Here is a 16,968-nt window from a genome sequence, read left to right on the forward strand (position 1 = left end):
ACTTCTGAAATACTATGTATAAACCGTATCTTTACACACAAAATCATGTTTAAAATTCAGGTAGTAGAATTTTCTTTTAGAAAAATAACCTTCAGAAAATCCTTTTGTAAGGCAATAGATGTTTTTAAATATAAATAGTTGCATCTATCTATCTATCTGTTCCCTCTATTGAGGGAACACATTCCAGTCGGTTACACTTCAACCCTTTCTCTTTCACTTCATCACAATTGGTGTGAAGGTTAAACATCTGAGGATTTTGTCCATTCCATGAGACAATGAGTAGAGGCAAATGCCCCCAAGCTCTTACTCTTGTCAGATTTTCCCTGCCCCCTCTGGCTATTCTCTGGAAAAAAATGTCCTCTTTGCTCCCCTCTCCTTTTGGTCACTCATAATGGTGGCTCGTACTCGCCCCTCCTCACTTTTCTACTCCACTCTCTTCTTCACCTCACAGGTTTGAACTACTGTCTGATAGACAGCTGGGTAAGAGAATTTCCATGTCATACCCACAAAGGACATGGGCTCTCCACGGGGCCTGGACCGCTCCCCTCCTCTGCAGGCACCCAGAGCCACCTGACACAAGGACCAACAAGAAGCCACAAAAGCCCAGTGAGGCATGCCCATCACCACCAGGCCCAGGGCCCATCAATATGCCACCAGCGGCGTTGGATCGGCCCCAACATGAGGCATACTATATTCATTTCCAAAAGAAAGATTCGCCAAATATTTAAATAAATGTGCTGCCATCACATATGCTGTTTATGACACTGGATCAGCTGTAATGTAGTATTACTATATTAATTTCCAAAGGAGTGATTTATCAAATGTTTTAATGTGATTCAATAACTCCTCATATTAATCGGCAAATCATAAAAAAATTCTGTTGTCAGAACACAAATCTCAATTATCAATTCAGAAAATATGCTCGCGGTTTTCTCCAACCTCCAAAAGAAACTGCACCTGATGGCATCTTTGGGCCCATCTTTTGGGGGTGCCCCTCAGGCTAGGGCAAGCTGCTTGCTTTAATGAAAAGACTCACTGGGATATGTGTGTTCAGCACTAGCCAGGCCCAGAATGGGAAACCAGCAGCAGCTAGATCTTGGTTCCATGGCCTCTGCTGGATGCCACAAGTATCTCCACAGAGTACCCACCCTCCCCTGCAGGTAGATCACCTATGGCCCAGCCCCATGGGCAATTTTTTTTTCTTTTTTTGTGAGGAAGATCAGCCCTGAGCTAACATCCATGCCAATTCTCCTCTTTTTTGCTGAGGAAGACCGGCCCTGAGCTAATATCCATTGCCAATCCTCCTCCTTTTTTTTTCCTTTTTCTCCCCAAGGCCCCAGTAGATAGTTGTATGTCATAGTTGCACATCCTTCTAGTTGCTGTATGTGGGACGCGGCCTCAGCATGGCTGGAGAAGCGGTGCGTCGGTGCGTGCCCGGGATCCGAACCCGGGCCGCCAGTAGCAGAGCCCGCACACTTAACCGCTAAGCCATGGGGCCAGCCCCACCATGGACAATCTTATTGGAGAACTTTTTCCTCTGCCCCCACTCCACAGATTGTCTTCCCACCCCTGGGTTCCTTGCACCAGCCACTTCATGACACCACAGGTGTGCCCCCACATACAAAGAAGGAGAGACAGGAGGAGGACTTACCCACTGAGGACCACAATGAAGTCCATGACATTCCAGCCATTGCGGAGGTATGAGCCCTTATGGAAGATGAACCCCAGGGCCACGATTTTGATCCCAGCTTCAAAGCAAAAGATCCCAATGAAATATGGTTCTGTCTTCTCCTGTGGGATGAGGAGCAGAGGTGCTGGTAAGGGGAGGACTGTGCTTCGTCAGAGGCACACCCTAGCCACCCCCTCCACTCTGACCTTTCTTCTCTCCTACAGGACACCTGGACGACTGTGCTGGACCAGCCCTGTGTACAGGTGGGAAGTGAGGGTACTGAAGAACTCATGGAGAGCACAAGAGCAAGGGAAGCCCCAAGGGAGCCAGCTGCAGAAATGGATGCATGCAGGGGGTCACAGCCAGGACCAGACTTCCTCTCATGAAGATGACTGATGGTGCTGGCTTTGCCTAGAAGAGTTGGTTTTTCCACTGCTGGCCTTGGCTTACATTGGAAGCTTAAGAGTTCTCATCCACAGGTAATCAGGCTGGAGCTGCTTACCCACACATTTGGATTTTAAGCAATTTGTTTGCTCTCTTTAGGGGGAATACGTTAGACGCGTGAATCATTTCTTTAAGGAGAATATGGACGTGACGTTCAGGAAGCTCATAACCGTGAGTGCACACAGGCTTTGAGCATCCTTCATCTTCTCTCCTTTATCCTCCCTTTCCCCTCTCCCTTCAAAGTCCCTCAGGAAGGGGCGTGAAGTGAACGGACCCTGTGCCTGCCCTTTCTTCTTGTCTGGCTGCCGTGCAATGTATACACAAGTGTTTGTGATGCCCTCAGAACTTCCTGAGAGCAGGAGTTATAAAGGTCAGTCCTCTTGTCCTTATGAATCCTAACGGGGTTTGTCACCAACTTGTCCCTCAGCAAAGAACAAAGTCCTCACAGAGCTCTAGGATAAGGAAGGAGGGAAGGGGGCCAGGGGATGGAGCAAAGGAGAAGGGAACCAGGAAAGAGGAGGGACAGTGGGAAAGAAAGATGAGGAGGAAGCACATACCAGTCTGCGGGACATTGGCGTCTTGTCATCCTCAGGAAGGTGCTGCTCCAGGGCCAAGACGATGCAGTTGGCAATGATGGTGGCCAGGATCATATACTCAAATGGCGTGAGAAAAGAAGAGTTAAGGAACAGATTCACCAAAGAGAGAGGGACACAGCCTCCACGATGGCTGCGCACATAAATACACAAACTTTATCAACCCACATTGTGTCTGCGCAGTTTGAATGATTTATATCAGCCAGCAGGCAAGCAGGACAGTGGATGGTCCTTAGTATGGGAAACTATAACCACTTCTAATTGGGCTCTGAACAGAAAGCATCTTCTCCAAGAAAAAGAAGAATGTAGTCAATAAAAAATATAGTTACACATATCCCTCCAAGTACTTAGTGAATTCAGTGACAGACCCGGGAATTAACCAGGGCTGAAAGCAGAAGTGGGAAGAAGGGAGGAAGAAATACTGAGGCCGTTGCAGGCCCCTGTTCTTCCCAGTCTTCAAACCACTGGACTGTATAATGACACTTCAGCAAGGATCCAGCTGTGGCTGGCTGTTGCTGTCTCTGGGAATCACATCTGGAGTCCCCTCCTCTAGAACCTCTGCTCAACTGAGTAGAAGAGCTCCTGGAAAAGGAACAATTCTTTCCATGTGAGATCTTTTCTATTTTAATATCCAATTCAGAAAAATACTTAATGCGGCCTGGAGAAGCTTGCTTTGTCCTGAGTTATTTTCTCCTAATCTTCTACATCTACAGGAAACACAGACACATCATGAGTCTGAATCCAGGAAAGCAAAGTCGAGGTCTCTAGGAACCAAACCACAAATGAATAGATAATGAATTCAGGCTTTTGTCTGTTGCATTTTTCTGAAGACAGGTGAGGGGGCTCCCTGCGCCTTTTTGAAAAACAGGACAATGATTCTAGTGCCAACATCCTGACTCCCGCAGGAAGGTTGTGCCACAAGCCCAGGCGGAGGTAGGAGGGGGATTGTTAGAAAAGAGAGGGAATCACCGGCTCCCAAGTGGAGTCATTCTGCATGTTGGATTTCATTCTGTAACTACTGTTGTGACAAACACAAGCGAGCTGTTGCCACTGGTCTTGTTGAGCAACCTATGCTCTGGCAGATTCTGGAATCCAGGCGGGTGAGAACAGTAGATCTGGCAAAGTGGAGGGAAGGGAAGGGACTGTTCTCCTTGTTTCCCCACATATCCAGGCTGGCTGTGTAGGATGTAGGGCCTAGAGCCCTCCCAAGGGAGTACAGAAGGAGGGCAAATCACAACATCCCCTGATGCCTCCCCACCCCCGCCATAATGCTTGTGTCAGTGAACATCAGTGGTAAATGAACATTCGGGGCATCTCTGAGGAGGGCAGGGCATAGGGCACATACAGGCAGAGGTGGGATTGCAAGATGTGAGCTGCCTCACCAGATGCTCTGGTCCTGGTGCTAGAATGGGAGGCTGCAGGGGATGAGATGACTGGCGGCATCTGAGCCTGGAGTACTTTTAATTCTCATTTGGCAGCACCGTCTCTTCCCCCGTCACCATGCATCCCTGAGTCACAGCCCATTCTCCAGCAGCTGGCCATCGTTCCTTCCCACACACCCCCAACACTCACACAGGACCCATACACTAGGGACAGCTCTTCTGGCCTCTGCTGCCTTGCAGGGCTCAGCCACTGGATCTGAAAACTGGATGGGGCTCAGAGGACCTCTGAGCCAGCCCCCTGCCTCCAAACCTCACTGTGCTTGCTTAAACCCTCCCAGTCAGAGGGGAGCCTCACTGCATGGAAAATCCCCCAGCACACCTACCCATTCCCCCTCCTTCAGCCTCTCTGAGTACCAAGCGAGGCCCCTTAAGAGCTGAACATGCCAGCAGACACACCCATACATGCCCACCTAGCTTGCACACCTACTTTCTCAGGACAAGCCCCCACACACAGTCCACCCTGGGCCGCCACTGCCCACTGATCATGGGAGTTTTCTTCCCTCCCATCAAGGGCTCTAACCCAGAGCTCTGAACAAATATAGAGTGACCAGGGACCACAGCAGGACCTGGTGTCGTGCAAGCCCTCTGAACAGCTTGTCCTGGGCCTGGTTCAGACACACAGAATTCCCCAGACCCAAATGGCAGAATGAAGATGGGAACACAGCAGGAGTGGTGGCCCAGGAATCCATGCTCTTTCCTGAGAACGAGCCTAGGGGGTGGGTGCAGAAAGGGAAACTGAGGACATGCCTACAAGCCACTGACAGATGACAAGAGGAGTCAAGGGCGTTTAGGGCAGTTTTCCTAAAATGCAGGCCACGGAATACTAATGCCATAGGAACTTGCAATCAGACAAACAAGGGAAAGCCAGGGGGCAGTAAAGATAAGCAGATTTCCTCCCAGTAGGACTTCTTGGAGCCTTCAATACTATTGCACACGGTGTACACCGCGTCCCCCAGGGGGGCTGGGAATAGTACACAGCATTCCCAAACTCACTTCACCACATGACCCTTCTGTCAGAGCATCTCTCTTGGGAATGGTGTTTACACTAACTTATTTGGGAAGCCCTGATACAAAGGGCAGATCACACCGCCAGTCTCCAAGAGTTGGGAGAGGAGGGCTGGTGGCTCTGACGGGAGTGAAACTAGTGTCTCTTCCACCTCATGCCCTGTCCTTGTTCCTGACAAAAGCATTCACCAATGTGAGGCTCTGCTGGCCATGCGCCACGGCTGGAAATGCCCCAGGCAGGCTCAGAAAGCCGCCTGCAGGTCCAAGGAGCCCAGCACGCGACCTGGGATGCACGACTGAGGACGTGCACGCTCTCATTTAAGCTACAGACGTTATGAACTCTCATTGGTCTGTCTGGTGTCAATGATTGCTTTTTGGGGTACAGGCTTCATCTCCTGAAAACTTTAAAGAGATAACCACAGACTTAAAAGTAAATGAGCTCTTAGTTGCTGACCTGCCGCTAGACAGGTCCTGGCAGCTGGGCACCTCCAAGGCCTTTCCACCCAGCGATGCCGGCTTGGACTGCGGCAGCTCCTCCCACTCCTTGCTCCCACTTCCACATCCGCACTTTCCTAGCCAGATAATCTAAGCATATAGTTCCCTGCTAGGACCTTTAAGCTCACCTAGCCCAGAACGTCCAGGCACAGATATACGAGGACTGTCTGGGAACACAGGGCCAGCCTCAGGAAGGTGTGGCCATCACCACTGCAGGGTGCTCAGGGCAGGAGAAAGGCTCTTGGTCCCGGTGCTGATGAGCCAGACTTCCCACGACTGGCCAGGTGTCTGGATGGCTGAGAATTCACGAGGTCTCAATGAATGGCACTCCCTAAGGCCCTGGCGGCTGGAATCTAAAGGTGAGGGTTTGGCATTTCTTAGGTTCTGAGAAGACTCCATTCCCACATCCTCCCCCACCCAAATCCTCTGCCTGCAGTCTGATGTCTAGGGACCCATCGAAAGCAGTGAAGCTTTGGCTTAAAATTTTGAAAACTGTTCAAATGCACATGCCCTTGAGAGGGATGTCCCTTTAGGCCTTAGAGATCATCTCGACCTCAGGATGAATTCATGTCTGGGGCAATTAAGAACCTAAGGTGAGATTCTGATGCACAAGAAAAAGTGGGACTATGGGAATTCCATGACTCTGTGGGCTGGGTCTAAGAAAGGATGGGGAAGGGGAAATCTTAGGAGAGGAGAGCAGGAGTGGACACTCAGTTCTGCCTGGGCGCCTGCCACTCTCCCTCACAGCCCTTTCCCTTAACCTCTTGTGCACATCTCCTTCTGAAGAAAGCACAAAGAAGTGGCACTGACACCCTGGTGCTTTTGTTCCTCCTGCAGTGGCCTTTCTCCTCCTTTCTGGTCATATGTCAAGATCAAGCTGAAATGTCACCTCGTCTGTGGAGGTTTGTCCCTATGCTCCACAGCTCTTGCATTGTGCAATTTTATCACTTCTCCTCATATATATCTCCCCCAGGAAACTATGCCTTGAAAGCAGGGATGGTGTTTTGTTCATCTGTCCACTGGCTATGCTTAGTAGAGCTCCTGGTACACAGTTGGCACTCACTCAATGTTAAATGCAGGCGTGAATGACTGTGAGCAGCAGCTCCATTGACGAGCCATCACGAAGACCAGGTTGTCGTCACTCACTCCGGCTCAGGCCCGGGCTCCTGCTCACCCCCATCCTTGGGAGCTGACTCAGAGGCGCCACTCCCATTTCTTCCTGCCAGAAGAACTTCAGGCCCAACAGCAATGGCTCTGCTTCAGGTCCGAAGGGAAGAGCCTGGACTGCAAATAATGGCTCACGGGTCAAGCGAATGCACCTCATAGGCTGGACAAAGACGTGACTTGGAAACGTCAAAGGAAGCTAGCTCCACGTTGCCAAGGCCTCAAAGAACAACAGCCTTCATGGGACAGGATGGATGGAAGTCTGTCCAGGACTCTGGCTCCCTCTACCCAGGAATTCAGTGACTCCCATTACACTCTGTGCCTGACACTAAGGCATTGTGAAGAACGATATCTTTCCCTGGTGTCCAGACTGTTTGTGGTTTGAGATCTTGAACAAATGGAGGTAACAGAGCGGTGAGGTGTGGGAGCCTGAGGACAGGGGCTCTGCCCGGCTCATCCACCTCTGCGCCCTGGTGTCCAGCACGTAGTGGGAACCCAATGACTGGTTTGTAATTAATTAATAAATTAATCAATCAACTGATAAGTGAATAGCATAGAGAAACCAGAGCCAGAGACATCCTTACAGAAGGTACCCCGTGCTTTCTCCACGCTTTGAATACTCATTTGAACTTTTTGTACTGTGTACTGTATACACACAGTAGCTATTCAAAAAAGAAACCAGCATGCATAGAAGATCCCTTTAATGTAAAAAAAGAAAATTTTAAAGAGCAAAGAAAAAAATCTGTCTTGCTAAAAAGATAATGAGTTTTCTCAGAGTAGTGGGGCTATTGTCACTTTCTTCTTTACTCCTTTATGCGTTGTCTGAGTGTTATCATGAGCATGTATTAATTTATAATTACAAAATCAATTAAAGCTACATTTATTCCAAAAAAACCGAATCAACACAAAAACCCATCCCAACCTGAGGGTCATGGGTCATGGAACTCAGTAGAGGGTTTCTAAGAGGATCAAATGCAAGAGAACAAAGGGACAGAATGGAATGAGGAAATAGCCATGAAAGTACTTTGAAACCTGCAAAGAAGCCTCCTATCCCTTATCTGTCCCCCTGTCTGCTCCTGGGGGCCTCATCTCATAAACTTTCCTGGCGCTCTCCCCAAACACCCCTTCACTCCACTCTCCCTCTGAGCCCATTAATGAGGACCTGTGTCGCTCCAACTCTCCCTTTCCCGTCTAGCAGCTTCAAGACAATCATCAGGGAAATGATAAAAATAGGTTCGCTTATTGATTTATCTCCTCTACCAATGCTCCTTCCTTCGAACACTGGACTTGTTTCCTTAGCAACACAGCTAATTTGAGCAGTGCTACTTGGCCTGCACATCTGTCATTTGTTCATTTCCTTCCTGGAGTACAGAAAGCTGGGGCAAGGGAGAGGGCTGCCCCACAGGTGATAGTGGTGGTGCCGGCTCTGCTTGTCAACAGAGCCCTGGGGGCCTGGGAGCAGAGCCCTCTCATTGCGGATCCGGATCCACAGAGCCTCCCCTATCAACACCCCTCAGAGATAGATCTGCAGGTACAGGACTGAGAAGGACTTAGGCCTTAAGCAGCAACTCTGGGGTGCCCCAGGGGACACATGCATCTCGACTACCACCAGGATGCTTATCCTACATCCCTTGCCTCCTCTCAGAGACTGTGACAGCAGGACACCAAGGAGACTGAATGTGCTCAGAGGGGCTGACAGCCACCAGGGACAGGCAGACAGAAAGCTGTGCTCTCTCCCCAACTCTAAGCCTAATGGAGAATGCTCTTTTTTTGGGAGCAGCCTGTGGACACTCAGGCACTTCCTGTAAACTCCTGGGGGAGTCTAGAATAGCCCACAGTCTCAGGGGAGGCAGGTCTCAGCCTCCTTTACTCATTCCCACCCCTCACCCCAGGCCCAGAACACTCTCCCTACAAGAACATCTGTCTCCTCACAGACCCCACTTCCATCCCAGCCTCCTGTTCTTGGATGTCTAATTCTAAGAGATGGAAGAGTCTCAGAAGATGGTCTGGGCATCTTTGTGCATGTCTTTCTACCCCTCCCTCACCTGCATGTAAATATCATTCCAACAAGTGGGATGTTGACTCAAAGACGTCATGGGGAAGGGGCGCTGCCCAGCATGATTTCCTCCAGCAATACACCAAAGAGACATGGGCAATATGAACGACAGTGAACTACAGCTATCCAAGGTTTTCATGCTACTTTTTTTATGAGAAGAAGAATCAGAATCTTCCTCAAGACCTATATGCAATGGAGAAAATGTAGCTTGGCAATGGAAAACCAGAGCCAGGGTTCTCACTGCAAAAGCTGCCCCAACATGGTACTCGAGTTAGGAAAACCACCACCATCCATTCCCATGGAATCAAACAAGAAACACAAAAGGATCAAAGTCTAAGATAATACATGAAGATGAAAGCCCTTCGAAAACCGTAAGGTGCTACACAAATGCACAGTCATTTTTATTATCCTACTAAATCAATCTTTCGGCATCTGCTGTGGCTCAAAGCTTTGGGGAAAGCATCTGTTAGTGGTCACAGCCTCTGGGAGAGGGCTGGCTGGCTGCAGCCATGGGCTGAGATTGAGGAGACCCACGGCAATAAAGGATTTAAAAGAAAATTATGGTAATGGGCCTCTGGGAAGAGAACAAAGACATTTGGCCCAGAACCTCCTGGGAATATGGAAAGCACATCCAAACACCAGTCCTCAGAGGAGGATTTATGAAGCTGATGGCTCTGATGCAATCTCTACCAGCGATTGAAGGGATATTAATCACACCCAAGGCTAGGGCGAAGATGGGGGTCAAACCATCACAGAAGTCCGGCTCCGGCTCCTACAGACCCTGATGGAAATACAGTGAGATCATGCTGATGAGATCATACCCTCCTCTCCTGGGCCGCTGAGAATGATACATTTGTCCTGGAGGGACCAGTAGTGTTGAAGAGACAGGACCTTGTGCCCGGAACCCAGACACCGCTAGAGCGACCACCATCATTTCCACAGAGTATGTCTGCACCCTCCTGATCTTCCTCACCTTTGCTAGAGGCTGCTGTTCTCACAGCCTGTCCACACCAGCCGTGAGTGCAGTTCTTCAACCCTTTACAGACTGAAAAGAAAATTAAAACCAGTCCTGTTAAAACAGGCCTGGGACCAGCTCTCCCTCCTGGAAGGATGCTTCACCTTTTCTCCAGATCCTGGTGTGAAGTAGAAGTAAGAGATGAAAGGATGGAGATCCAGAGGGCTTTCTAAGGCCTATCAGCAAGCCTCCACCCCGCCCCACCAAGGTGAGAGGCTGGGTTAGGAGGTAAGGGAGGTCCACGGGGCCTCAGCCAGAGGCTAACGTGCTCCTGGATAGGCTCCTTCTGGACTTCTTGGCACTCGCTCCTGTGGCTGACCTAGCAGGACGGTGTGGCCCAAAGAAGACCCATCCAGAAAAGGGAATAAACCGGGGGACTGTATTCCTTGGGGTTCTGAGGGGCTACAGATGAATTTTTCAATTTCCTAAAAAACAACATTAATCATCTGAACTTATCAATGTATGAACCACCTTCATATCTGGGGCAAGTTACACCCTCAACTCTACTCCCATCTCTTTTCTTAGCCCTTAATTTTAGGTTTCCAGTCTCTGTCCTGGGCTGATCAACACAGGGTGGACCACATATCGCCTCCAAAGAGCAGGAGGGCTAAAGCCCTGTGCTTCTCTATGCAACAGTGATCAGCGCACGGCTCCAGCTGCAAATCTGGAAATCCACCATGTATCCCCCTTCTTTTACAACCCTATGGCAGGAGAAATGCTCTGTTAGCAAGCAGAAAATTGAGGTGGAAGGCTCTGCATCCTTCGTGTTCTCCCATCCCATTATCTCATGGCTTTCCTTATTGCGATTTTCTCACCACCCAATCTCGTCCTCAAAAAAAAGATCAGATTGAAAAACCAAATCCCTTTTCTTTTTTTAAAACAAAACAAAACAAAAATGTATCATGTGACTTCCAGCCTTAACATCAGTTTTTTAACTTTGGTTTCCATGGTGGTGGGATGCAACCTGCCATCACCATGACAACAGCTGCCTCTGTTCAAATTCACCATCTGACAGGCAGTCGTGAACACACACACACACCTCCCTCTCTCTCTCTCTCTGTCTTTCTCTCTGCCTGTCAAGAAGCTGGAAATGCTATTACACCTACTCCTAAAGACTTAAATCCTAATGAATGAAAGACAAAGAAAGCAATATTGAGAACATAGCAAAGAGGCAGAGAACCCCCTAAAAGGCTCTCTGTTTGCTGGTCCCCCTACTCTCTTAGGGAAGTCAACGGACTCAAGTTACTCAAAACAAAAGATCCCTGGCATTACCCTTTCATGTTGGCTGTGAAGCCACATTCACCCTTTCATTGCTTTTAAACCAAAGAACTCCCATCTGACTCCCATGTCCCTGCCCTCTACATAAAATGACTGAAAGGAAGCACATTATTGCTGCTTAGGTTAACCAATATTGAGGGCAGTTCCATACTCATCCAAGCCCCAATTCCAAAGGACAGGGAGTGGTGGTTCTGAGGAATTACGGCAGTACCAGCTTTCCTCCCTCTTTTGCCTCAGTGACAGTCAGCCGGATAAGTTCTAACAAATTCACTTTTTATGTGTCTGACTGAATCCTGGACTCAGAATGCTGTCATTCAACACACAGTTTTGGTGATCAGGAGACAAATGATTGATGCTATAGATAAGGGACGAAAGAACAGGAGAATATTAAAAGCCTTTGGAAGAACACAAACCAGCAGTGGGAAAATTACCTGTTTCAGAAACCAGAATCTGTTTTGATGACACCGACGAATTTGAGCCCATCAAGAGTGCTGGCAGCAACGTGCATTTTAGGGAAAGCAGAATGTGGGCTGCAATCAGCAACCACACCCAAGACTACACCCTGCTTCGTACCCACACTCACTTCATGGGGCGTCAGATGCTACTTTGAATGTATTAAAAAAAATGAAAAGCCTTTTGTGAAAGAGTCCACAGATCATCACTGGGAGAAGTTTTGTTTTCCTTTGAAAACCTGCAATGTAGCCTTGTGTTCAAAGACACTGACCGCGCCGTCAAACCACACAAGAAAATGGTGAAGGCACGAAGGACACTCAGCCTGGAAAGGGAAGACCTGAGAGACATCATAGCTGTTTTCAAACATCTGAAGGGCTAGCTTGAAATAGGGGGCTTAGATGTTGTCTAAACTATTCTGGAGGGTAAGACTAGGACCAAAGGGTGGAATACCCACCCAAAGGCAGATCTGAGGCAATAGAGAGAAGTTCCACTGTTCCACAAGTGAATGGACTATTCTGTTAAGTGGTAAACTAAGTGCTGTACTAATAAATTAACAACCAGTCTCTCTAAAGGGAGAAAAGCCCTAGTGTATAGCATTTGCCAATTTCTGGAGGGTAAATACTCTCTCCATGACCAGTTTCAAGCTACCAACTTGACATCAATGCACATGGAGTTGGGAAGAGATACACCCAATGAACATCCAAGAGCTGGGACAAGCGGCTGCAGCACAGCACTTTCTGTAGGTTCCAGGTCTCTGGGAGACCTCAAGGATATTGAGGAAGAAATTCTTGTACTTGGTAGTAGTCGAGCTGGATCAACCCTCATATGCACAAGGGGTTAACAAATGGGTAGGAAGCAAGGTCAGTAAGTCTTTCAAGAACCTCTTGGGTTGGCATGACTCACTCTGTCTCCCAGCCTCAAGGTGCCCCCTTAGCTAGAACTGCATTCAAGAAGTCTGAAGCGTCACCCTTATCACAGAAGGCTGGTACCTGTGCAGCTGGATGTGTGCCAGAAGCAGCCACAGGTGAGTGGTTTGCAGTGCCATGAAACATAAGAATTAATCACCCCATTCTCTCAGGCTGAATTCCGGGATACCCAGGTGGCTCCTGCTATTTCACCGTAGCCTGTAAGAGAACTGAGAGGAATCAGCCAAGATATGTGATTAAAGCACAATCCCAAGAAACAAAGCAGGTAAAAGGCTCAGCTCTCATTCTAGAAGATCAATGGATCGCAGCCTTGGCTACACAGAACCACCTGGGAAGCTTTTAAAATTAAGGATATCGAGCCAGCCCTAATAGCCTAGAGGTTAAAGTTCGGTGTGCTCTGCGTTGATGGCCGGAGTTCAGTTCCTGGGCGCAAAACCACACCATGTCAGTAGCCATGCTGTGGCAGTGGCTCACATAGAAGAACAAGAAGAACTTACAACTATACACAACTATGTACTGGGGCTTTGGTGGGGGGAGGGGAAAAAAGGAGGAAGATTGGCAACAGATGTTAGCTTAGGGCAACTCTTCCCCTGCAAAAAAAAAAATTAAGGATACTGGCATCCCATCCCCAGAAACTCTGATTTAATTTGTCTCAGCTACCATCTGGGCATCAGCATTTCTAGAAGGACCCAGTCTGATTTTAATGTGCAGCCAGGGAAAAGATCACTGCTTTAGATGCTGGGGGCCATGATCTCCTCAACTCAGGTGAGATAACAACTGAGAAAACTAGAATCCCAGAGACACAACAGTAAGAACTGAAAGGTGCCTTAGAGTCCTGTTAACTATTTTATGCTGGGTAGAAGCCCACTGCCTATTGGGTATAGTACAATCATTTCATAAAGTTCCCCAGCAACTCACAAGGGATTCTTTCCAGCAACATTTTTGGAAAAGGAGAACATTAACCATTGTTCTGAATCACTGTTTCTCATTCTCATTGGATCTGTGCTGGTTGGCTTCTCTTGAATTATCCTTCTCTTATCCATTCCTACTTTTTCATAATTAAGTCCTTTCTTATTAATTACGATCATTGTATCCAGTCTCCTATGCCCCAACTCAAAAGAAACACCCAAAACATATACTTGCTAACTAATAAAAGGATGAGGAAGCCCCAGAAGACGATGAAGGGGCTAGGTGGAAGAAGACTGAGCAGAGAAAGGGTACTGAGGAAAGAAAAGAGGAAATGCGATGAAAGGAGCTCTGGACTTAGAATCAGGAGCCCTCGGGTCTAGTCCCTGCTCTGTCATTTACTGAGAGACCTGTGGCAAGTCACTTAGCCTCTCTGGCTCTCAGCTTTCTTACGGATAAGTGAGGGTTTGACTAGTGTTTCTCTTAGGTTCCTGTAATGCTAATATTCTATTATTCTGTGGTGCTAATAGGTAGCGTGATGGGAAGGGAAGTGAGAGAGAAAGGAGGAGCATCCATTATTAGAACTGAGAGAAGCCATTTTGGGTGAAGCTACTAACGAGGATATCCAACTATAACATTCAAAAGGGAAATCCTGGCACACCCAGGAATACCGTTAAGGTGTCTAAAGTCAATGGAAATATCTCTAAATTTTTAAGAATAGGAGCTCCACGACAAGCTGGGTGGGCTAGAAACTTCTCTAAGAGGAAGTTAATGAAAAATCAGAATCCTCATGATGGTGGCTAGGCTGGGGTGAACTTAAGGCTGCTTTTCCATAAACCTATTCCCATTGGGATATTAATGTCTTTTCTGCAGCCTCCCTATCCCCCCAACTCCCATTTCCTTAACAAACTGCAAAGGCAGAAGCATTCAGTAAGAAGAAAGTTCAAGAAAAAGTCATTCAAGTTGCCTCCTCCACACTACAATTCACACTACGGGTGCCCCAGAAAGGAGAGGACTGACAGTAGACTTCTTCGAGGGCTGGAAAAAGTAAATGGACTTCACATGCTAATATTAAAAGGAGAAGGAGAACCGGCATTTCCACATCAGAGGTCCTTTGCAGAGTGGTGAGGGAAGGGTGACAGGGGAGCTTTTGGTGAAGGGAAGACAAAATAGCAAAGAGCCCCAATTCCAACTCAAGCTCACATTCCAATGACACAGGGCAAGACGTCTCAGACCCGTTTCATGATGACCATGATGATAAGTAAGAGATCTTTGCTCTTTTCCCATCTATTGATCCTTTACTCCTCCGTGGGTTTAGCCTCCTACTCAATGGGTGCTACACACACAGGTAAGCAGTTCACAGCGTCATCCTAAAAGGATGCTCTGTTAGGGAAGAGTCCTTGCTAGTCTTCTGGTCTGACCTGAGGCAGTGTTGTACAATGGAAAGAGAATAGCCAATGGAGTCTGTCACACCACATCTACCTGTGAGCTAATCATCTGCACAATGAGAACAATAACATCCACTTCACACAGGGTTCAGTTAAATGATATACATCTCTAAAGCACACGGTATGTAGAGTGTCTGTCACACAATAGGCATTTATTCAAGGTTAGTTTCCTCTGTCCACTCCCAGGCATACATACCGAGGAACGGATGACTCTCCAGGCCTGGATCATGATCCCTAGAGAATGTTGGTAAAATTATACGACAAAAACAGAGGAAGGTAAGAGAAAAAGAGAGATGATACACCTTATAATTGTGCAGGGTTGTTCTGAACCCAGCCTCTTCTATGGCACAAATGTGGAAAGTTGTTGGGCATTTCTCATTGCCCAGAATCTATGCCTTTGCTTTGCTTTTTTAAGCCTGTCTACTGATGTTTGTGATAGAAATGACCTCAGTCTTTCTGAGCCTGTACATTCAGGGGTGGGCATTTATTTGTTACTCTCTAATCATCACCAGGGAATGCGGTTACCCAGAGAAGATGTAACATCCTTATCCATAGAATTTTGGGGGAGGAGGGGCAGATGTAATCTCAAAAATAAATAAATACATACATACATATCTATGAGAAGGGAGCATTATCTTGCCAAAATGTCCAGATCCTCTGAATTTACACAGACCCATATTCCCCAGAACTGCCCCCTCCTCATGTTACCACATCCACCCACCCCCCAACCTCCAGACAAGCCCACATCCTTCAACTGCTCCTCATATCAAGAGATCATCAGAACACACGCATCCTTGTGCGTCCATATGGCTCAGATATTTCATAAATACAAATTCTCATGCAAATACAATCCAAAGTTAGCAGAAAGAAGAGGCAGTTCCTTTCATTTTTTTAGGCCCACTCCCTAATTTCCTTAGAGTTTTCTGCCTGGTTTCCAGAAGCCAAGTGGCACATCCTAGTTCGCCATTCATATCTACACCAGTACCCAGTTCCCTCAGGTAAAACGTCCTCCAGTGTCATAGTCAGATGACCTTCATCAAGTTCATTAGCAAACGTCCAAGGGATCTAAGCCATGGAGATTTCCCCGCCCTGTCACATCCCTCTAACCCTTTCAGAATCTTCCTCCACAGTTCACAGACTCCAATCCTGACTCCCTTCTCTGACAGAACAAAGATGGAGACTCTAAAAACCCAGAAACCTGAACAGACATGGAGTACTTAGCTAGAAGGCTGGTAAGCCCTGAGAAGAAAATCTGCCCAGAGACCAAGCTGGGACTCCAGGAGGGATCCTTCCATATGCCATCCATCAGGCCATCCGAAACTTCTAGCTACCATTTACGTACAAACAAAACCAAAATCTAGTGAATTTAAGGTTGATGATTTTGAATATCTCATCTGTTTTTATCAAAAGCTTGCTGGGAAAATTCTGCACCATTATTGCTCCTGAAGATATTTTGTCTGGGTTATAAATCCAAATGTGTCCTTAGGGACAACATCAGTGTAAAATCAGCATTAGAAACATACGAAGAAAGACAGGTTCTGATGTAGATATTTTTAAATTTATCTTAAAAAATGTAAACCCAATAACTTTGAGAAGAAAAAAAAATAAGGCTCGTGGAAAGACCATCTAGCTGCTGTGGCTGAGAGCACGCTCTGATCCAGGCCTCCAGCTCTCACTCACTGGGTAATCTTGAGCAAATGAGTCAACCTCTCCACGCCTTAATCCCCGCAACTGTGAGAGGTAGAAAACAAGAATGCATATCCCCATAGAACTGTCATGAAGAATAAACGCAGTAATCCATGGGACGCACTTAGCACAGCAATCTGGCACAAAGGAAATAATAAATGTTAGACATTTATTCCCTCTCTCAACATTAACACTAGTCCTAATAGCTAGCATGTTTACAAAGGGCTTTCATACACATTAGCTGAAGCTACCTTGGAGCAGTCTTGTAAGGCAGGAAAAGCGATCTCCACCTTCCACCTGAAGACACTGAGGCTCAGAGAGGTCACAAGACCTACTCGAGGTCACATAAACATTATCTGATTATCTGGCAGCGCTGGGGTTAGAAACC

At 47.4% G+C, this 16,968-nt stretch overlaps 1 protein-coding gene across 6 annotated transcripts in view; it reads right to left on the reverse strand.

Moving 5' to 3' along the window:
• CACNA1E (calcium voltage-gated channel subunit alpha1 E) overlaps positions 1 to 16,968 on the reverse strand; it is a 391,046-nt gene that overhangs the window by 274,748 nt on the left and 99,330 nt on the right. For all 6 annotated transcript variants that reach the window (XM_058539921.1, XM_058539922.1, XM_058539923.1 and 3 more), the window contains exons 4-5: positions 2,671 to 2,776; positions 1,652 to 1,791 (exon numbers count right to left, since the gene is read on the reverse strand). In XM_058539921.1, coding sequence (XP_058395904.1) covers positions 1,652 to 1,791; positions 2,671 to 2,776 — 246 coding nt within the window. The remainder of the gene's footprint in view (positions 1 to 1,651; positions 1,792 to 2,670; positions 2,777 to 16,968) is intronic.

The sequence above is a fragment of the Diceros bicornis genome, chromosome 4, assembly GCF_020826845.1.
Source record: "Diceros bicornis minor isolate mBicDic1 chromosome 4, mDicBic1.mat.cur, whole genome shotgun sequence".
Taxonomy (NCBI): Eukaryota; Metazoa; Chordata; class Mammalia; order Perissodactyla; family Rhinocerotidae; genus Diceros; species Diceros bicornis.